This window comes from Columba livia, chromosome 20 (genome assembly GCF_036013475.1).
Source record: "Columba livia isolate bColLiv1 breed racing homer chromosome 20, bColLiv1.pat.W.v2, whole genome shotgun sequence".
In the NCBI taxonomy this organism is placed as follows: Eukaryota; Metazoa; Chordata; class Aves; order Columbiformes; family Columbidae; genus Columba; species Columba livia.
The window spans coordinates 1,208,000-1,229,866 of record NC_088621.1 but is presented as its reverse complement, the minus strand read 5'-3'; the positions used below and the strand labels follow the sequence as shown (position 1 = coordinate 1,229,866).

The 21,867-nt window shown below is 50.1% G+C and overlaps 1 protein-coding gene across 6 annotated transcripts; it reads left to right on the top strand.

Moving 5' to 3' along the window:
• Window positions 1-3,994: 3,994 nt before the first annotated feature.
• VEZF1 (vascular endothelial zinc finger 1) lies at window positions 3,995-18,790 on the top strand. Of its 6 annotated transcripts, none has more exons than XM_065036657.1 (7): window positions 4,281-4,566; window positions 9,798-10,603; window positions 11,206-11,269; window positions 12,274-12,457; window positions 13,738-13,950; window positions 16,015-16,059; window positions 16,409-18,790. In XM_065036657.1, the coding sequence occupies exons 1-7, from the start codon at window positions 4,534-4,536 to the stop codon at window positions 16,834-16,836; spliced, it is 1,773 nt and encodes a 590-aa protein (XP_064892729.1). In that variant the 5' UTR covers window positions 4,281-4,533; the 3' UTR covers window positions 16,837-18,790. The 6 variants fall into 6 exon arrangements, with proteins under 6 accessions (XP_064892734.1, XP_064892730.1, XP_064892729.1 ...); XM_065036659.1 differs by having other exon boundaries at window positions 4,285-4,566; window positions 9,798-10,516; XM_065036660.1 differs by having other exon boundaries at window positions 4,297-4,566; window positions 9,798-10,495.
• Window positions 18,791-21,867: the final 3,077 nt, after the last annotated feature.

Genomic DNA, 21,867 nt, shown 5'->3' with positions numbered 1-21,867 from the left:
CAGCAGCACACGTTCCAAAGTTTGGTGCTGAAAACATGAAACTGGGCATTGAGCATCATCCAGTCCCCGCTGAGCCCACCGACGAGGCTCCCGCCCTTCGAGCAGCTTCTTGCTGCTTCTCCATGGATCGGCACCGTGCTTTGCTGCGGTGATTCAGCCGAGCTGGCGGGTAATTTCCTGCATCCTATTTTCCTCTTTTGAAAAGTGGAGCGATCTTTCAGATGTGCTAATTATGAGAAGGAGACGGCGCTTTCCGCAGTGGCTCCAGACCCTGGGGCAGGTGCAGGCAGGGAGCAGGGTGGATGGGTGGGTGGGTGGATGGATGGATGGATGGATGGATGGATAGACAGATGTATGGATGGATGGCAGCAGGTTTGCGTGGCAGCAGAGATGACGACTCCATAGCTGTGGGCAGATTTTACCGTCTCTTTTTATTCCCTGGTCAGTTGGGGAGGGAAGTTGGGGCTGCAAAGAGAGAAACCAGAGAAGACATGAAGCCGGGAAGCAGCTGAAGGGAAACTGCCCGCAGGGAGCACATTCTCGGCAGCGTCGCTGCAGCTTATTTACACACTCGAGGGCTCTTCAGCCTCATGGAGCTGTGAAACTCAAAGCCCGCTGCGTCGCTCAGGGAGCGGAGCACAAACAGAAAGGGGCTCCTCTAAAGCTGAAATATTTGACAACATTTTCTATTCTTAGCGATGCAAGCACATGCTCGCCGGAGGAAACCGGAGCGCGGCGTGTGGGCAGCAGGGCCGGGGAAGGCGCTTTGCGGGTCCCGGTGAGCAGGGTCGGGGCGCAGCCGCTCGCCCAGCGCCACTCGTCCACTCCACAGCCACGGGAGATGCGCAGACAGCAGAAAAGCAAATCATTATTTTATCACCCTTGTCCCACTACAGCTCCTAACACAGAGGGGGCTTCTGCGGGGGTGATTGTGTAAAACAGGGAGAGTTCAGATGATCCTCCCGGGCTGGCGGAGGGAGCTCATCGCTCATCCCCTGCCCGGCATCCCGAGCAGGCAGGACAGCTAATGGCGCCTGTGCTAATAGGCACTTTATTAACTGTTTCGTGGCCGTGCAGGGTGGAGGCAGCGGCTCCTCTCTGTACCAGTGGTGCTGTGAATTGGTGTGAGGGATTACTCGTGAGGATCGCCCATCCCGCCTGGGGGCGGCAGGAGGCGCGGGGGGTTCAGCGGCACCGGCGTTGGGCTGCAGCACCGAGGCAGCCCCGGGAGGCTCCCCAAAACCAGCCCCGACCACGGGGCCCTGGCAGGGTCCCCGTCCTTCCCAACAGTGTGGGGAGTGCTGAGGGAGAAAAGAGGGAAGATTCGTGTTGGCAAAGGCAGGAAGAGCAGCCTGGGGATGGATGGTGGTAAATGGGCCGCACGGTTCCCGCTGCCCTAGAAATCCCCTTTGCCCGCCCGCCGCGGGGACCCGAGCGGCAGCGGGTGCTGCTGCTGCTGCCACTGTCCCGGCTCAGCGGCTCAGGGAGCTGGAAGGTATGAATTAAATAACACAATACTTCAAGCCACCTGTTATGTGGGTTTGTCCAAGGCAGTGCTGCTTTAATTAAGACGGAGAGTTTACAAATCTAACCTTTGTTTATTCTGCTTTGGGGCATATATAATGTAAATACACGCTTTCAAACACTGTGGCTTCTTATATTTCCAGTTATAATTCTGGGCAAAGGAACGTTTGTCAGGTTTGGCATAGACTTGCCCTCTACAAACGCAGCTCCCGCGAGCTCTTTTTCCCTCGGGGATTTTCTGCAGCCCTTCGCTCGCTTTGCTCCCACCGCGGCTTTTCTGTCGGCGATCGCTGCTGCGCTGCGGGATGTGTGGGGCGAGAGGGGGCCGGACGCTGCCCAGAGGAAAGTGGCTCCAGCTCTGCTTCCCTCTCCCCCGACTTCATAAGAAGGCTTTGAGTCTTCTAGGTTTTGTTCCTACATCCCTCCTTGGTTCTTTGGTTGTAAAAACAACAAGAACGTGGAGTTTAGCCTCCTACGTGCTCATCGGGATTTCTTCGATGACTCACCGATACGCTTGGGTAGTTTTCTTAGCCTTTAACTGACGCGAGTGTGAGCCCTTAACAAAGAGAGCTCTGCCAAGTCTCCATTAATAAGCGTTAACAAAAATAACTGATCGACCGGGAGATAAATAAGCGGGAGCAGCGCGGTGTCCCCGCTCCGCTGCGGGTTTCCTCTCCGCCGGGGACGGGATGAAGGGCGGGAGCAGGAAAGCTCCCGACGTGCGGCGGAGCATCTGCCCAGCACAGCGAGCGCTGCCCGGGCATCCCAGCGGGGCCGAGGGTGCGTGTCGCACGTGCGCTACCAAACCCGTTCCGCTCCTTGTTTTTTGGTTTGTTTTCCTTAATCCAGAGCTTCTGCAGAGCAAGGGGGGGAATTTTGCACGTTTCCAGTGCTGCCCAGCGGATGCATGAGTGCAGAGGTTTGGAGTTTTACCGCGGTGCAGATGGGGCTGGTCCAAACCAAGCAGGTTCCGAATTCCCCGGGGCGGATGGGCTGTCAGAGCCACGGGTGACCCCAGGGGCTCAGGCCCCTCCAGGCAGCCGATTCCCCCTGGACACACATCCACGAACTCCACATATCCACGAACTTCACATGTCCACAAACTTCACATATCCACAAACTTTCCTCTGGGGGCACAGGGCTGAGAAACTTTTCTTTAAATGCAAACAGATTTTGACGTAATCACTTGACTCAAGGGCTGGGTTTTCAAGGAAAAAAGGGAGCAGCTAGCCCGAGAGGCACGAAACGACCGCAAGCGTCACTCCGAACAGAACAACTACTGTTTTGCAACACTCTTGGAAAGTGAAGAAACACTCGGGGAGGGCCAAGGACCAGCACTGCACAGCCAGGTCACTCGCCCAAGGTGGCACAAGGTGACGGCCAAGCTGGGACCCCTGAGGAGCCGAGGGCTGCTGGGTCCCCGTCCCTGCCCCCCGCTGCAGCCCCAGCGCTACGCCCAGCCTTTGCTGGGACCGGCCTTTGCACGGTCTGTAACGCAGACAAGAAAAACGTCCTGGCTCTCCCGTAGGGGAGGAAGTACCACGGGAACCTTCCTCGGCACCAGCAGTGTTTGGCACTGCCTGCTGGGGTCAAGCGGCGCGGGACCCCGTGGCCGCTCGGCTGCATTTCTTCACACGTTGGCTGTTTTTGGTGAAGCGGGTGCCGCAGCAGCTGAGGCCGCGATGGGCAGCGTGGCTCAGCATGGATGGGCCTGAGCAAAGAGGACTGAATGGAGCCAGGGATGATGATGACGATGATGATAAGTCCCATAAGCCTGTTGTGGTCTCCTCCAGTCCCAGGGAAGACCGCCCTTGCCCCTGCGCACAGGTCTGCTTTCCAAACACCCTCCTGCTGTGTTTAACCTCCTTCACTCGTGTTTTTCTTGTGCTCACCAAATAGACCCCGGTCACCCCTCGGTGCCCCCACACCCACCCGTGTCCCCCGGGGCGCTGGGGGGGCACACGGAGCCCCCATCGCACGGGGAGCTCGGGGCCGGTCCTGCCGCTGCCAGGGACGCGCCTGGTGTGTATAAACATGTAATTAACGGTAAGTATATACTTAATTGCTTGTGGCTTTGATTTGCATTCAGGTGCTGCCCTGGAGATGGCTGAGATAGAAGCGAACCTGGACGGTTCGCAACTCGGACGGGTGTTGATGGGGAGGGGGGGGCTGCACGGCCGGGCCGGGAGCACCGGGGGGCGGGTGGAGGGCCCGGCGGCTGCGAGGCCCCGGGGAGGCGGCAGCGGCCGCCCGGGCGGGCCGAGGTGCACCCCGGGCGGGCCGAGGCCGAGGCGGCGCCGGGCGACCCCCGGGGCGACCCCGCCGCTCCCCCCGCGCGGGTCCCGGCGCCGCCGCGGGCGGGCGGGGCGGCACGTGCGGGGCCTCCTCCCGCCGCCGGCCCGCACCCGCGGGCGAAGCCGCCCCCCGCCGCCACCGCCCCCGCGGCTCCCTCCCTGCGCGCCGGGCGGGGGCGGCGGGCGGGCGGGCGGGGAGGGGAGAAGAGGAGGGCGGGCGGCGCGGGCGGCCCCCGCGGGCCGGGTCGGGGCGCGGCGAGGCGGCGGCGGCCCTGGACACCTCGGCCGCTCCTCCATCTTCTCTCGCCACAGCTCGCCTCGGCTTCCCCAGCCCGGGACCGGCCCATTGCCAGCCCCGCGGGGGGGGCGGCCGGCCCGCCGCGCCGCCCCGGCCCCACCGCCCGCCCCGCCGCCCCGCCGCGCCGCCCCGAGTCCGCCGCCCGCCCCGCGGTGAGGGGAGCGGCGGGGGCGGCGCCGCGGCGGCCCGGGCCCGCGCCGCCCCGCCGGGCCGCCGCGCCGCCGCCTCCCCCCTCTGGGCCGCAGTGGTGCAGCCCGGAGGTTAGCGGAAGCGGCCGCTCGGCGCTGCCATGTTGAGCCGCCGCCGCCGCCGCCGCTTTGTTGTCGGCTCCATGTAGCTGGGGCCCGGGGGAGGGAGGGGGGGACCGCGCCGCCGGAGCCGCCGCCGCCGCCCGCCGAGGGCCGGGACGCCCCCGCCATGGAGGCCAACTGGACCGCGTTCCTCTTTCAGGTGAGGCCCCGCGGCGGCCGGCGCTGCCCGCGCCCCCCCTCCCCTCAGCGGCCGCGGGCGGGCGGCCGCCCCGCCGGGCTCCCCGCTAGGCCGGGGCTGTCAGTCAGCGCCGCCGCCCGGCCTCCCGCCCGCCTCCCCCGGCCCGCGGCGGGGCCCGGCCCGGCCCGGCCCGCCCGGGGAGCGCCCGCCCGGCCCCGCCGCCGGCTGCGCTTTTCCCTCCTTTCCCTGCTGCACTTTCTCCCGCCCGCCGCCCCCGAGCCGATCGCGCACGGCGCTCGCCGCCGCCCCGGGATGCTTTGCCTTGCGTTCTTCCCCTAAAAAGAGGGTGACGTGTATATTTTGAGTATTTCTGATTATTTTGCTCTTCCCTCCAAAACCCGAAATAGCTTCTTTTTGTTTGTTTGTTTTGTTTTTTCTCTGTCCCCCCCGCCAAAAAGAAAAACAACAAAAAAACCCACCCAGCCTTCCACCGAGCTCTAACAAAACCCCGATGGAACAAACACCGTGTCTGGGAGAATAAATTAATCCCTCTTTAAACAGCCTGACTCAGGGGCCGGGTGACGAGGGAGCTTGTTTTCTTTTAAAATAGGACGCGAGCGGGCTGGATTTCTGTAAAAACTGGCGAAATGGTAACGGGAATGAGGAGGAATGGGGACGGGAGAGCGTGCAACCCCTCCCTTTGCCAACTGAGTCACAATTTTCCCCCCTTCTGTCTGCGAAAGACTGACTTAAAAGCACCGCTGTTTATGTAATTCCAAAGAAAATCCAGTGTACCAAAAAAAAATCCTCCTTTGGCTTTTGTGAGCCAAGCCCTTTCAGGCCAGATTGTGTTCCGATGCCTCCTGCTCTTTTTGAGCTTGAAAACATAAAATGTGTAATTGCAGCAGGAGGAAAAAAAAATAAAGCTCCACACATCACCTTTCTGGAGGTAAAATAATCCTCTTTGCACGCTGGCACTGGCGGTCACTCGCTCGCTCGCTGTCCGCGGAATTAAACCCGAACCCAACCCGTGACACGAGTTTGAGAACCTGAGTTGAATGAATAAATCCGCCAAGAGCGAGCACCATTCCTTTAGAGAGGAAGAATTATTTCCTTGCAAGTACCAAGGGATGAGTCACTCCCTCGGGTGCTCTGGCTCCGAAAACATGCCGGGAATGTTCCAGGAGCCGGTACCGGGAGCTGGGCGCTGGGTTTTCCGCCTTTTCGTGACGAATGCGGGTGATGCCGCGGAGTTTGGCCGAGGTCTCGCGAATTATTTCTCGCTCTAGCGGGCAGTTGTGATTCACACATAGGCAACTTCACGCTAAGAAGTTAATCTCCTTAGTGTAGGGCCATCTCCCTCCGAGTTGGGGCTGGTTTATCGCCTTTCTGCCTCCCAGGCTCGCAGCTGAGCGTTTTCCAGGGGAAATCATTCGCAGGCTGGTGGTTTGGTATTGCAGCAACCCCGGCCAGAAATGCCAAGTAATACTTTCAAGTACGTGTCCAGCTTCTTGCTGCTCGCCTTTATTTTTGTGAAGGGTTCTGTATTTTGAAAGAGCGATGTCACACTTTGATTTAGGAGAAGGCTTTGCTGCTTTTAATTAAGGAGTCAGCAGTTCACTCTCCTAACGTACTCAGCTATGTGTGACTTGGAAGCGTCTTCATAAAACTGTGACGTGGAAATTTTCCTCTTGATTTTTTCCCCCCCTCCTCCCCAAATAATAAAGCTTTAAGATCTCACAATAAATGCTGAATATTGTTTCTCGAGTCGTTTTGTTAAAACCAACGATTTGGGGTGCGAGCATCCCGATGCACCCGGCAGAAAGCACTCTTAAGATAGTCCTGATGGGACTTGAGTTTTTCTTCTTCCCCTTCTCACCAGCAGCCAAGATCCACCCAGTCCATTAAAACTAGCAGTAAAAAGTGGATTTAAAAGCCCTTCCCGGCCCTCCTCCCCGCTATCAGTTAAATAACAAATACGAGCAACTGAATACACATGCTGGTTCTTGCGGGGGGCAGTTTTGCCAAGTGTGTGTCTCAGCTGTGACGGGGTTTCTAAGGGACAGTTTAATAAGCGGTGTGTATAGTTGTAATTTTTAGCAAAATGTTTTTAGAGGAGGTTCCAACGTTTTAATTTTAGTCTTGCTAGCAATGGGATACGTGCCTGTAAATTGCCCCTTCCAAATAAAGCTGTTTGATTGTGTCGAGGTGGCATTTTGATGAATTGTATCTTTTTAAAGAAACAATTGTGACACTGAATAAGCAGCTCCTGTTTGGATCTTATTAGTCCCTGAAATGGGTATTTGGAAAACCACTTTTAATATCTCCTCGGAAAGTGAAAGTTGTATTTGTTAATGTGAGGAGGAATCATCCATCAAACGGAGCGTTCAAGATATGACTCATGCTAATTTGTTGCTCTCACATTAAGGCTGGAGCGCAAAAATATTTTAGCCTCTGGCACTGGAAGTTCACGGTGCCACATCCTACCACTTCGGGTCATGAATTACAGTATTTTGTTGTTTACTGCTCCCCAGGAAAGAAAAAACTAGTGATAGGACGAGGATATTTTGCAGGAGAGCCTGTCCCAGGCGATCAAAATATCGCAAAAATGTTGACTTGCCGTGACTGCTGGGTCAAGGAAAGCCGTGGTCTGTGCCCGAATAAAACGGGCTCGTGAAAGGCGTGCAGCAGGTGCCGCCTTCCCTCCTCGAACACAGACTTAAAAAAACACTGCCTGAGCCTTTTTGGACGGGCTGGAGCGCAGGCAGCCCCTGGAAACTGAGGCACGGGGCGCGTGGCGGAGGGTTCGTTAGAGACAGCGCTGCTAATGACGCTGCCTGCCTGGGAACCCAGATAAGCAGGCTTACATAAGCAGTGGCTTCCCAGCCTGTGGCCTGATGAATATACATTGTTTTATGGCCACCGTCTCTATCGGTTCTGTAGGAATAAGTGCATCGTTACCTTGAAGTGCTGATGATTCTTTAAGGCTTAAAAATATCCATGAACTGCATAAGTTTGAACCTTGTCCAAAGGATTTGGGCTCTATTATCCGATCTGCGAGCTCTGCCTTTGAAACTGTATCTCTGGAGCTATCCTTAGGTGCTCTTGAGTGTCTTCTGATGCAGTTTAACAACATTGTTTAATGCTTATTTAAAGTTGGCTGAAAAGCATTTCAGAATTTTTTAAAATTAAAGTTGTGTTTACGTAGGCAACTTGCTCAATATTGTACTTTCTACGTGTATTGTGCATACTCTCTTCTTTTTATGCGATGTAGGTGTCTCAGTCACTTTTTTTTAAGAACATGGAAAAGTAAATGGTTGAAAATGCACAGTTGTCACTGGAGTCTGGCAGAAGTTTAGCGGAGAGGCTGGAGCTGGGGCCGTGCCCTGAGGTAGCAGCGCAGCCTCCAGGGGAGTTCAGCGTTGGGCTCTTCAGCAGCCGCTGCTGCAAACCGGCCCCTCGGGCTGTTGCTTGAGGTGGCTGCTGCGGTGTGGAAACACTCAGCTCACCTGTTGCATCCCAAGCTCCGGCACAGATGGGACGTAAACCACAGATGAAAATGGACAGGCTGGCCTGGTTCCTAACGATTCCGGCGAGTTTTGTCTCTTGTTATCACACCGAATTCGGGATTTCTCCCGTGAAGAGTTTTCCTGTCAGATAGACTTGAGGTGTTAGGGAGCACGTATTCGTACCCACGTGTTCTAGTGTTTGTGTCCGCCGGTGGCTTTTATCCAAAGGTCGCCTGCCAAAGGAGCGGCTGCAGCCGCGCGCGCCCCGGGAGAGTCGCACCCAGGTGGCTGGAGCTGCTGCCATCGGGAAGGGCGAAGCGGCCGGAGCTTGGATGCAACTGAGAAAAAGTCCCACAGTGAGCTTCTAGAAATACTGTCGTCTCCAAAGGACGCGATGAAATGGATTCAGTATTAGCCTGAGTGTGCTTCATAACGCTATGCATCCTCAACTGATGTAAAGGTAGCCGAGTTGGGGGTCCCAAGCCAGCACAGCGTTTTATTCGTCTCTCACAGCCTCGAGTTGCGTTGTTTTGTGAAGGGAACCGTAGGGAAGAAGTCCTGGAAGGCGGCAGAGCTGATCTAATGGGAACACAAGTTTCCTCAAGCTCAGCTGCAGACCTGGCACGCTGCGTTAGTGACGAGACCGATTTAAAACTGGTCTGATGAGACTGAGGCACATCTTGAATACAGATGCGCTTAAACTGGCTTAAGGTGCTAGAGTGATTTATTTTAATGCTCCATTAGGCTGAATTGGTCTGTGTGGTTTCTAAACCACTTTAAATTTGTATCTGCCAGGGTTTTGTCCCAGTCTGACTGCAGGAGTTTTAATAACAGTGTTTTCCGCCCTGGCGCGGTGCGGAGCTCTGCTGGGCGGTGGTGGCCGGGGCAGGCTGGCGCGGTCCCCTCTGCCCCCTCCCTGCAGCTTCTCCCTCTGATTCCCCAGCTCACATCAGCTGGTCTTGGCTGTTTCGAAATGGCTCCGAGGGCTTTTTTTTACCCCCAACCCCGCCACTGTGTTCTCCAGCATCTCTAGATGTCTCCCAGTGCTTATCGATTAGCTTCTCTTCCTATCAAGAAGAAAAAGAACATGTCGCTATTCTTATTGGTTTCCAGACGCAGAGAGCACAGTGGTCAGTGTATAAATGTGGCGGGAACCTGCTAAATATAGAAACGTGGCTTTAGACGGTTCTCGATTGGTGTTGCTTTGGTTTCAGTGCTAACACGCTGGTTTGAATATGTTGTTTAAATAAGATGCCTTATTGCATCCTGGCTCTCTGTGCTTGCAGTTTAATTCTCAATGTGCACTAAGCTGGTCTTTAAGGTGGGGCATTATGTTGCAACTCCCATCAGTACATTCATAGGCTCCAAAGATAGTCTCAAGGTGGCATCTGATATGATCGTTATCAAAACAAGTTATCTGTTATGTAAAGATCAAAAGCTGTGTTAGTAAAAGATCTGACAAGCACCTAGTTGTTTTTCCTAAGAAGTGTTGCCCTCCAGAAACTTAATAATGATTTGATTGTTCGGTGCGTGCCATCCTGCGCTTTCCACAGAACCTGCACGGTGAATGCATTTAAAGCGCGAGCGGTTTATCCTGTCCAAACCCCAAATTATGTAACCTTTTCCAGTCGCTACTTCAATGGATTTTGCTCTAGAATGTGCTTTCCTGTAGTGTGTAAATGTTCTCACCGTGTCAGAGTGAGCACCCATCAATAGAATTTAAGTGTGAATGTTTGGTTTTAGGCACACGAAGCCTCACATCACCAACAGCAGGCAGCACAGAACAGTTTGTTGCCTCTCCTGAGCTCTGCTGTTGAGCCACCCGATCAGAAGCCGATTCTGCCCTTACCAATAACGCAGAAACCTCAACCTGCACCAGAAACATTAAAGGATGCTATTGTTGGGATTAAAAAGGAAAAACCTAAAACCTCCTTTGTGTGCACTTACTGCAGCAAAGCTTTCAGGGACAGCTACCATTTGAGGCGTCACGAGTCCTGCCACACAGGGATAAAGTTAGTGTCACGGCCAAAGAAAACTCCCACCACAATGGTGCCCCTTATCTCGACCATCGCTGGTGACAACAGCCGAAGTTCATTGGTTTCGACCATCGCAGGCATCCTGTCCACAGTCACTACGTCTTCCTCTGCCACCAACCCCAGCAGTAGCGCCGGTGCAACGGCTATGGCGGTCACTCCGACGGTCAAGAAGCCCAGCAAGCCCGTTAAGAAGAACCACGCTTGTGAGATGTGCGGAAAGGCCTTCAGGGATGTCTACCACCTCAACCGGCACAAGCTGTCCCACTCGGACGAAAAACCCTTTGAATGTCCAATTTGCAATCAGCGCTTCAAGAGGAAGGATCGCATGACCTACCACGTGAGGTCTCATGAAGGTGGCATCACGAAACCCTACACCTGTGGTGTTTGTGGAAAAGGCTTCTCGAGGTACCATGTAGAAAATCCCAGGCGAGCTCAAGTATTGGCTTTTCATAACCAAGAAGGGTTAAGCTATCATAGTGCGGGGCTAGGAGAACCAGACATCTTAGAAGATTGGTGAGGGGATAAAGAGCCTTGTTTACCTCTAGGGTGTGGGTCTCGGTCTGAGCTAGATTGGCAGTGGCCAAAAGCGCTCTCTCTCTTTTACGAGAGTGTTTTGAAATGATTTCGCGACCTTACCCAGGTCCCGTAGGACACGTGTCTGTGTCGCTGGTGGTGACCACAGAGCCCCTTGACCAGCCTTTGCAAAGGTCCATGGCCAAAGGGGGCATGGCAGGCAAACCGTCCCCTTGTCCCGTAGCAGGGCTGGGTGTGCGGGCAGAGCATTGCGGGGGAGCTCGCATTGCTGCTGCCGCTGGTGAAAGTGTCTGTGCTTGCAACACAGCAAACTGCAACCTGTAGAGCTGTTGATGTGTCACCTTTACACACGGTACGACCCAACGTACCATTTTCAGGTGTGTAAGAAGAACTCGGTTCAGTTTTAAACTGCAGGCTGGGTCTCAGTGTAACCACGTGTTACTCAAGCTGAAAGCCACTGCGGGGGCACTGGGACGGGGCTGCGAGGGGCCGGCGGTGCCGCGTTCAGCACCGCTGGCCGAGTGTCCTTACTATGTATTTGTAACAGTATGCGTTTTCTGTTCCTCTCTTTTTTTTTGCAGGCCTGATCATTTAAGCTGTCACGTTAAACATGTTCACTCAACAGAGAGACCCTTCAAATGCCAAGTAAGGGCTAAAGTGATTTATTAAAAACAATATGTTGTTGTATTGTTAGAATCTCAGGTGAATAATCTTTTCAGAACTGTACTTGCTCCTGGAGTTGTCTTTGGAAAGCTCATTTAGGAATAAAGTCGCATCCGCCTTACACAGCAGCAGCACTGTAGTTCTGATGTAAGTGTAGAGGCAATTTAAAAGGATGCTGTGGCTACTTTTTTAGGCAGATTAGCAGCATTTTGCTTTCTTGGAGAACAATACAGGTATGCTGTTTTAGCGTAAGCTTAACGTAGTATTAGAATTGTATCAGCGTCCTCAGCTCAGGGCTGATTACTAGAGTAATGTGTGCAATGTGGTTTTCAGCATATTTCAATTAAATATGTTTCTCAATATACCCATTATTTAAAATGGATTGGAATGGTTGATTCTGGATCTGTTATTCAAAGCAAGTTGTCGTAAGTTGATGACTTGAATATAAGACAAATAACTTGATTGCCCTTGAACAATTAGCTGTTTTGCTTGGAATATCCATGCTTGTTCTAGTCTGTGTTTTAGTGACTCATCATATTAAATAAATGTCTTGTGGAAAATAATAGTGTTAGAAAAAGGTTTCATTTCCTTCTTCTGATTTGGATAGGAACAGGAGTAATTGAGCAACTTAAGATATCAAGTTCGGATTTGTGCAGTAAAAATATTATCGAAACACAACTTTGCCCGTTTTAGGGTTTTTTAATAAGCTACCTCCCGTTTTGGTAGGGACGGCAAGTCGCATTTGGAGGAAGGTCAGCTAGTAGGGAGTGTGATTTTGGCCCGATTGTCTCAGAAGCCAACTTCCATTTTCAGTCTCTGTTCAGCAGTTTGATTTTGATTTCTCTGTCAATACAGATAGAACCTAAGGTTGTCAGTATCCTTAGGATATTGTTTGCACCTACGAGGTAAACCAGGCTTACAGTGGGCATGTAATTCATGTGCTGATGCTGTCTGCACTTCAAGCGTAACTCTTGTCCTTCGTCTAGACGTGCACTGCTGCCTTTGCCACCAAAGACAGACTGCGGACACACATGGTGCGCCATGAAGGAAAGGTATCGTGTAATATCTGTGGTAAACTTCTGAGTGCAGCATATATCACCAGCCACTTAAAGACACACGGGCAGAGCCAAAGTATCAACTGTAATACCTGTAAACAAGGCATCAATAAAAGTAGGTGAACGTTTTAAAAACATTTCTAATAACAATGTGTTTGCAAAGGGAATTGCCTTTGGTGACGTTAAAATGCAAAACCATGCCCATCAGTCTGGGTATTCGCACCTATTAAAAACAGATATTTGATAACAGGGTCTTCTTCAGCTCAAGAAATTGGCATATGCGGAATGAGTTTGCTGCTAGACTGTGCTCTTATCCCTTAGGAATGCCCTGCACTTTGTGAGAATAACCCATCTCTTGCAGAAAAGAGTTCCCAGGTTTTCTCAGCTTCCAAGTTCAGTGCTGCTCCTGAACTGTACAGGCCTGCAAGTCCAACAGATAACTCTGAAGTTTTTAGAATACTTAAGAACTGCTAAGATCTGCCACGTTAGAAGTTTGGAGCCTCATCTAAAGCTCATCAAAATGAGGAGAAAGATTTCTCTGCTTTGTCTGAGCTTTTCCCTGGGGCTCAATGATTCCCTTGGCAGTAGCGGACAAGAAAAGCATTTAAATCCAGCCCTGATACGTTTGGGGCGTTAATGGCATCTGGCGGGTGGTGTGCAGTTCAGATGAGATGGTTGTGATAGCTCCTTCTAGTCTCAAGCCCTGTGGAAGTGCTACAGCCTGAACCCGGGAGTGCCCAGTGAGCAAATGAAGACTTGATTTTCAAATCTTCCCTATTAAAATACCTGTAACTTAAGTTCACCCACATGGTCAGTGATACAAGATGGGTTTTCAGAGCAATCAAGAGGGAGAAGTAAGGAATATCTTTGAAAACTTTGTCCTTAAAGCGTTTTAAACAGTATTAATTTACAACATCTTTTCAGTTCCTGTTACTCCTGCATAATTTGAAGGTACCGGGAATGTCTAAAATGCCTGATTATTGAGCTTAAACTGAACTTTGGATGTGAAGTATTTTTCGAGGGGTAGGGTTACAGCTCTGGCTTCTCCGCCGGTTTGGTGGTGCTAAGCCAGTTCACGAGGCATTTACAGCAGTTGCTAGAGGTGCAAATGACGAGCTGTAATGCGGCCAGAGAGTAGTAACATGCTGTTCTGTGTGGTAAATGTAAACCGAACATTTTTGACAATGAAAGCAGACTTATAATTTGGGGTGTAGATCTTGGAAAAGTAGTTTTTATAAAACATAGAATTAATTATGTTTTTAAGCACCTCTGTGATTTTTGCTCTTGGAATCCTGCGAGATTCCACTCACTCTTTATGGAAGAAGCCTTTCTCATCTCAGCAGAAAACAGAGTAACTTTTCAAGGTGAATTTGTGTTCTTACTTAATTGGCATAGCATGCATGAGTGAAGAGACCAGCAATCAGAAGCAGCAACAGCAGCAGCAACAGCAGCAGCAACAACAACAGCAGCAGCAGCAACAACAACAACAACAGCAACAGCAGCAGCAGCAGCAACAGCAGCAGCAGCAGCAACATGTCACAAGTTGGCCGGGAAAGCAGGTAGAGACCCTGAGGTTGTGGGAAGAGGCCGTCAAAGCCAGGAAGAAAGGTAAAATAAACCAGTATTTTCTGTCTTGATTTTGTAAGACACTGAAGTTAGCAGGTGCGTAGGGAGTTTGAGGTGTCAGAATAGGATATCTTACGTGAAAATGTCATTCTCAGTGTTAGAAGTCATAGGTAAAAGCTAGTGGGAGGATAATAAGACCAAAATTAAGGCTGTTGTAAATGAGCTCCTCATTACCTACTTCCCTCTGCTCTCTGTGCTTGCGTGTGTACGTAGCCGTCATCAATTACAACGGGATGTTTGTGCCTGCTCCGAGGCAAGAGTGTGTTTTTGTTGCCTTGCATGTGGTTTGTAGCTGTGTTTATGCATATTTACCCCTTGTTAACTTGCGTGTGTATATATATATATATATGTATATGTACACATGCCACACCCTCTGGTGTTGCATCAGCAGCAGTTTGCATGCAGGTGCTTTCTGTGTCCGTTTCATCTTTTCTTTGCCAGTTTATTCCATTCACTTTAGCGTCACATAACTGTCTGCTTGGAACTCAGACTTGACTCCTCTCTCTGTTTCATTACGAAGTTAACTAAGAGGTGATGATGTTTTTCCTTATTGCTGCTCCCAGCTCACTCTCACCTGTGCCGCTGCACTGGAGGTTGAACAGCCTCCGCTTGTTGGTCAGTGTGTCAGCTTTGTGAAGAATACGTTGCTTCAATGTAGTGTCGTTAGGGTTACAGCAGTTTAGTCTCAACAATTTGATTTCTAATGCCTATCATGTGACTCGTGGATTACATGTTTTAGCCAAAGTTCTTAGTGACCACTTACTGTTTTCCACCAGCTGTTTTTAGTAATAAATGTTTTTGACTCACCTTATATTCTTCTTTTCTCCTGAACTTTTCCGTTTCTTCACTCTTGTTTTTCTTTTCTAGGTCTTGTTTGTGTGTTAGGCTGCTAGCTCCTTTCGCCTTGATTGTTATTCCAGTTGAATTCTGTGATCAGACAGTATAGAACAGCTTATTCATGTTACAATGCAGCGATAACAGAAACGTTAAATGTCATCAGGCCACTAAATAGACGACGCAAATGGGTGTCAGATTTAGCAAATCCTGCTTGTTCCTTGCTGCTGTGTCTTGTTCCCTCTTCCCTGTCTGACTGAGATTATTGGCTGTAGTTTAAGAGGACCAGCGGTTTTGGACAGAAGGGCAGGTGAGGGAGGCGGGGGGGGGAGGTGTGTTCAGACTGATGTTAGTTTGATTTAATTGGGGCAGGGGCTGGAATGTGTCTCTGCGTGTTCTGTGCTTGGCAGGCGAAGCCAGACCAGTCAGTGCCAGTGCTGCTGCTTCTCCTCTGCTAGTGCCGCCTCTTGTGTTGGCTTTACAACACTAGATGGGATTTTTTTTTAGTCTAATATGATTTATTTTCACTTTTTTTTTATTCTTTCCCTTCCTTTCCACCCCTCCTAGATATGGACTTTGAAGAACCAACAGTAACCCTTGAGTGGGGCTAATGTTGCTTTCAAAGTTAACTCTGTCTTGGTTCATTTGTCTTGCCCCAGTGGACTCTTTGCTCCTGGCTTAACCTCCTGAGACACGGTCTAGACTGAGCTTGGTGTCCTACCCTACAAATGCGGAATAAGACACGACTCAGACGTGCCGTAGCGTTGATGTAGAATGTATTTTTGTTGGTTTCTCTAGCAGTCATCCCTCCCCTTTTCCCGCTTCTCTTTTTGGAGCCTCCCAGAAGGGCAGAGCCGGCAGGTGGTGCTGACGGATGCCCGGTGATCCCGCCGCCCGGACCGCTGCCCGGGCCAGCCACCCGCTCTGCCTTCCGCGGCACTTAGTGCCTGCTTACCGCAAACAGAGTGACCAAAAAGCGCAGACCTAAAAACCACAGCACAGCTGAGTGTGGAGCTGTAGCGGGTGTGACAGCTGAGGAGATAATGGGGGCTGAAAGATGTACTGACTGGGTAGCCGCGAAAACTGTTAAGTAGAAGTACTGCGATCAGTGGAACGATTTAGTAGCAATAATTAAGACTGAAAGAAGCAGGTGAATATTGAAACGGGCTTTGCTTATCAGTCCCTAATAATGACTTTTTAAAACCTTCACAGAATGTCAGTTCACCTTTGAGAAGGCTATAGAGTACGTACCATTCGGTATGTACACTCTCTCCTCTATTTATAATGTTCCTCTTGGGAGGATTTTTTTTGATTGTACGATACTGTTTTTGTGAACATCGAAACCCTCTTTATGAGACAACCTCGCTTGATTTCTCAGGGAAGAAATATTGCATTGAAATGAACTGCATGAGAGTTTGTATTTCTTGTAGGCTATAGAATGTTAACAGTTTTAACTTACTAATAATTCCTAAAGAAAATTATTTGAGAATTTGTACCTGTTCTTGTTTGGGTTTTGTTTTTGGTTTTGTTCTTGTTTTATTTTTAAATCTTGTCCATGATTTTTCATGTGTTAAAAACTTTTTGTCTCTTTATGTCTCATTTTTAGAAGCTGCTAACTTGTGCCAAACCTCCACTGCTGCTACTACGCCTGTGACTCTTACTACTCCATTCAATATAACGTCCTCTGTGGCTTCTGGGACTATCACAAACCCAGTCACAGTGGCAGCTGCAATGAGCATGAGAAGTCCAGTAAATGTATCAAGTGCAGTTAATATATCCAGCCCGATGAACCTAGGGCATCCTGTAACTATAACCAGTCCATTGTCCATGACATCTCCATTAACGCTCACCACACCAGTCAATTTACCCACCCCAGTAACGGCTCCAGTGAACATAGCGCACCCCGTCACCATAACGTCCCCCATGAACCTCCCCACGCCCATGACGCTGGCGGGTCCCCTCAACATCGCCATGCGGCCGGTGGAGAGCATGCCCTTCCTGCCCCAGGCCCTGCCCACCTCTCCCCCCTGGTAAAAAACTCCTCAACAGTATTAAAAAAGGATTAAAATGGAATCCTTACCAGCAGTTCTTTTTTTGGGTTTCGTTTGGTTGGGGTTTTTTTTTGTTTGTTTTTTTGTTTTGTTTTAGTTAATAATAAATTCAGACTAAGACACTGGGGCAACAAGCACCATCGGAGACCGTAGTAGCATCTTCCTTCCCCTCTTGATTTGGCTCACGTGGTTCAAACTTGAGTTTCACTGGAGCACTTCATTTAAAGTAAGTTTTACCTTTTAGCTGACTGATGCTGAGTTAGAGCAGATGCTTATTTGCCAGAGATAAAAAAAAAGTTATTAAAAAGACAGTTGTATGTTTTATCCCCCAAATTTTAACTTAGAAAGTGATTTGACTCTAAACACTAGCGAAGACCCCTCTGTGTGTTTAGCAGAGCGGATGGCTCGTTCTGACTCGCCAGCCCTTCCGTCGCTGTTCCGGAGCTAGTGTAGAATCTTTGTCTGTGTTGATGTTTTGTTTTGGTTTTGTTTTGTTTCTTTTTTAATGAGTAAATGCATTACAATGTTGTCATTAAAAAAAAAAAATGCATTTTGGAGAAAATATGCATTTTACCTTTGGGAATATGATAATTTCAGGCAGCATTCCCTATGGGAAAGGTGATACCAGCTCTGATATGCAAAGCATATGATAACTTATCATTCTAACTTCAACATATAATAGGGATTGTGACCTGATATTTGGAGATGTAAATATTACCCAACATATTACCCTAAGGGAATATAGCATTGTAGTCAACATTTTTTTAAAAAAACTTATTGTTTGGTGAGAAACAGCCATGGCTGACAGAAGAGGAGTTGAAATGTATGTACACATGGTCTCTCAACAGTCAGACCCCTATGGGACTCTTATCTAGGAGCAAAAGGAGTGCTTTGGAACTTAAGAAATCTTGCTTTAAGCTGGAAGATTCTGGAGGCCCGGGGTGTGATTTTTACGCCCTGCGCCTCCCAGTCAGAGCCTGCTGGTGTTGCAGCAGGGGACAGACGTGTTAGTTGTTCACTAGAAGTTTTGTCTTATATTAAATTGTATACAGTTTTTATTCTAACCACTAACTAGGTAGGATGCCCCTCCAGGACAAGCAGAGAGCGTCTTTTAATTTCTCCCCTATTTCTTAATCAAGTGTTGTGCAAATCTGTTCAACTTTGTAAATATTTGCAAACATCATCATTTTTACGTTATTCTTCTATTGTGTTAACACATTTCTATCAATTTGTGGGAGTTCTGGGGTGATGGTTCAAACTACCCAGCCCAGAACTCCGCAAATGGTCACACATGTTTAAGCTACATGTGCTTTTTATTTCTTAACCTGTTTATCTGTACATAAAGTAGAACGCAAAATCTAGGGAGACAGATATACTTTTAGACTATCATGTCACATATTCACGTTTTTAAAACTTTGTTTTAAAAAAATAAAACACCCTGAACCCAAGACTCTACATTAAAAAAAAGAGAAAACAAAAGCCAGTTGAGCTGTTTTTCTGTGAACGGAGTTGAGCTGCGGAGCTGCGGAGCCGAGCAGCCGGGCAGCCGAGCAGCCGAGCAGCCGGGCGCGCGGCTCCCAGCGCCGGCAGCAGCGCCGGCAGCACGGATTGCCGGGCCGCGGGCTCAGGTGACGGGTGTCTGTGTCACCACGGGAAAGCGGTCGAGGGGCTTGGACTGCAGAGCAAAACAAAAACAAAAAACCGAAAAAAAATAGAGCTTAGTGTAAAATAATTTTATAAATGATCTTTTGTACTTTAGGACATCAAATTGTACAACTTTTGTATATATAAAAGCTTAGGAACTTTCTGTTTAGCAGAAAGGAAACACATTCCTACACTTTTAATGTATATGTTTGTTATAATGTCCATGTAAACATATGCCCTATGTTTGTGCCTTTTAATTAGTTTGTCTCAATAAACAAAACTGTAGAGAAGAACATGTAGCTATGACTTTGTTCCCACTCAGCTGTGCCGAGGCGGGTGCCGCTGCCCCGGCTGACCCGGCACAGCCCGGCACAGCCCACCAGACCCGGCACAGCCCACCAGACCCGGCACAGCCCACCAGACCTGGCATAGCCCACCAGACCCGGCACAGCCCGGCAGACCCGGCACAGCCCACCAGACCCGGCACAGCCCGGCAGACCCGGCACAGCCCGGCGCAGGGGACGCGCAGCTCCCCATCCAGCCCCTACCCCGGCACTGCCGCCGCCTCCCACCGCTCTGCCGTGGTAGCTCTAGCGTTCCGCACCTGGGGGAATCGCAAAGATGACCCGTAGGTGAAGTTTGGGTGTCCGTGAGCTTAAAAAACCCAAAAGCATTAAAAGCCAAGATGAAAATGTGTACTAGAAGTGGTTATCTATGAATGACTTAAAATAAACAGGTGTGAGACTTAATTGTATGTTGTTAATTACTGCAGTATTGACAGCGGGCGCTCCGTCCAGCCCTGCTGACGTTATTTTTATCCCAGCAGAGTAGCAGTAGAATAAACACAGAATAAACACATTAAACACCGGCAAGGAAACTTTTCAACACGACTAGAGGCTTCCCAAACCACTAACCACGGCGCTCGTAGCGTGGGATAGGAAAAGGGCTGTTTCCTTTTTATTCTATGTTGCTTCTGCTCGAATGTACCTGGTTTATGTCCACGAAGCTACATTAGCTAATTGTCAACCTGTTCCATTTGTACTTGGGTAAACATTTGCTCTGTGCTGTGTATGAATGGTTCCGAGGTGTGCTGCTCCGCTGTCTCGATGCAGACGTCGATTCCACGTTGTAATGCCATCCTACCAAATACATTCAGCTGGCTTTTTTTTTTGACAAATGAAAGCTACCTGGTCAAACAGTTTATACGGCTTGCGTGCTACCCAAGCCGCAGCACGCCGGGAGACGACGCGGTTCGCTCGGCAGCTCGTGTCCCCGCGGCACCGGGGAGCGGAGGCGCTGAGAAAATGGTGGATGCAAAGAACAGATGCTCCTGTTACCGCGGGTTAGTTTCTGTGCAGCTGATGCGCTTAGCCGAGTGTTTTTCATGCAAACTTTTAAGCTGGATCTAGTCCAACACCCAGGGAAGCCTGTTGCTGCTGTTGATTCGAGCGGGGTTTAGATTGAGCCCATTCAGGTCTCCTATTGCAAAGGGTTCAATGGGGTGGGGGGGTATTTTTGACTTCTTAAGTTTCCGTGAGCATTCAGCGGTCGGTTAATGGCTCAGCACTGGCTGCGAGTTGGAAGGTTGAATTTTGCCAGGACAGTCGGTCGGATGGCACGGGAGCTCCTCCCGCGCTCGCGAGCCGCCGGGGAGGGAGGATTACGGCGCAGCCACCCGCAGTGCCGGGACTGTGCAAACGGGTCACCGTGGGCAGGGGGGTTTCCTTACTCGGCACACCACTCCAGAGGGCGTTCGGAGAAGTCTGGGATTCGACCTTCGATGTCTTATCATTGGAGAGTTATACCTGAGTCTTGTCAATTGGGAAGATTCCTGTTCAGTCAAGATCACGGGCGAGAGACAAAACAACGTTATTCTTGGCGTATGAGTTAAATTTTATTTGCCATTGTTCTCAAATAAATGATTTTTTCTTCCCCTCTTAATAACTTTTCCTTTAGAGCGGCAGAAGAGAAGAAGCATTGAATGTGTGTGCGTTTGTCCACGGGAGGTTTAAAGCAAAACACCAAAAAGCCCGTAAGCTGGTTGAGCTGCAGCAATCCCGGGTTACGTAAAGGGCCCGGGCTGCCGAGGGATTAGTCGGCGGCATTACTGGGGCCGATAAACCCTGCGAGTTCTGCTCGCTCTCCGCTCACTTTTATTTTAGAAACAGTCGCCCTGAGCCGCGTTTTGAAAACTGCCTGGGGTTAATTTCCAGGCTGTCGGGGTGCGATTCCCACCGCTGGGACCTGCAGGACATTCAGGTTTTGAAACGCATCCGGCACTCCGATCCTTTCCCACCGTAGCGCCGAGGGTCCCCGCTGGGGAGCTGGGCTGCGGAGGGTCCCGCTGCAGCTCCTGCCGCGCTTTACGGCAGCTGACTTTATCCTTCTCAAAAATAGATTTAACAGTATTTTTGAAATGCAGCTATTAAAAGCACTTCAGATTTTTAAATGCCTTTGAGGTCTGCCTTGGTGCTTAAGTGGGCCTTTTTACTGGTGCTTTTCAGGATAAATTGCAGGCATAAAAATCTCTTCCTAATCGTCAGGCAGAGTAAAACTTAAAACTTGATGTCCTTCTACCTATTCATTTAATTCAGGGTGTTTATACTTCTTATCTTTGGATCGTTCGCTCAGAGCTTCCAGAGCAGCAGCCCAAGGCTGACGGAGGAACTACGTGCTAATTTTTATGTCAAAAATAGCTTTCACCTTTAAACGCACGAGGCTCAGTGGCTGTTTTCTAATTAGAAAAAGAATGCCTGAGCTCCCGTTGCGAATCCGTTTTACAGCTGTGTTCAGGTTTGACTGTCAGCCCCTGGTTGAAGTCGAGGACTGAGGTCCTGACCCAGAAACAAACCTTTTTTGGTATTGGTTTGGAAAAAGCATTTCAGCGCCAGGCCGAGCCGAGCCAGGCTGCCCGGCACGCTCGCCACCGCCACAGCGCCCAGGCCTGGGAAAGCTGCCTTAGGATCTTTTAAAAAGGATAGAATAGGTTTCTGGGCTCGTTGGAGCCATTTCTGAAAGCTCTGGGTTTTTCTTTAAGGAAGCGTGAATGCTTTTTGAAAACCAGACATTTGTAAAACATTTCAGCGTGGGCAGCTGAAATTACTGCTTGCGTCAGAGTCCAGACCTCTGCTTGCCGTGCAAAGCCCTTGCAATAGCTCCCCAAAATCAGCCTATTCAGTGCAAAAACAAGGGCCGTTCTCAGAATGTGTGGCACCTTTTGTTGTTCAGAGAAGGCAGAAATACTCCATTCACCTTTTCATTTAGTTGCTCTCACCAGCTGTCAAGCCAAAAACATTTGTGTTCTGTGTTGTCTGTGCAAGGTTTGTTTTTCAGGCAATTACCAAATTAGTTGGAATCGGATGAATTAAAT

Coding starts and splice junctions, on each gene's coding strand:
- VEZF1 (XM_065036657.1), top strand. CDS start 4,534: ATGGAGGCCAACTGGACCGCGTTCCTCTTTCAG. Junction 4,567..9,797: donor GGACCGCGTTCCTCTTTCAG/GTGAGGCCCCGC, acceptor GTTTGGTTTTAG/GCACACGAAGCCTCACATCA. Junction 10,604..11,205: donor CCAGACATCTTAGAAGATTG/GTGAGGGGATAA, acceptor TTTTTTTTGCAG/GCCTGATCATTTAAGCTGTC.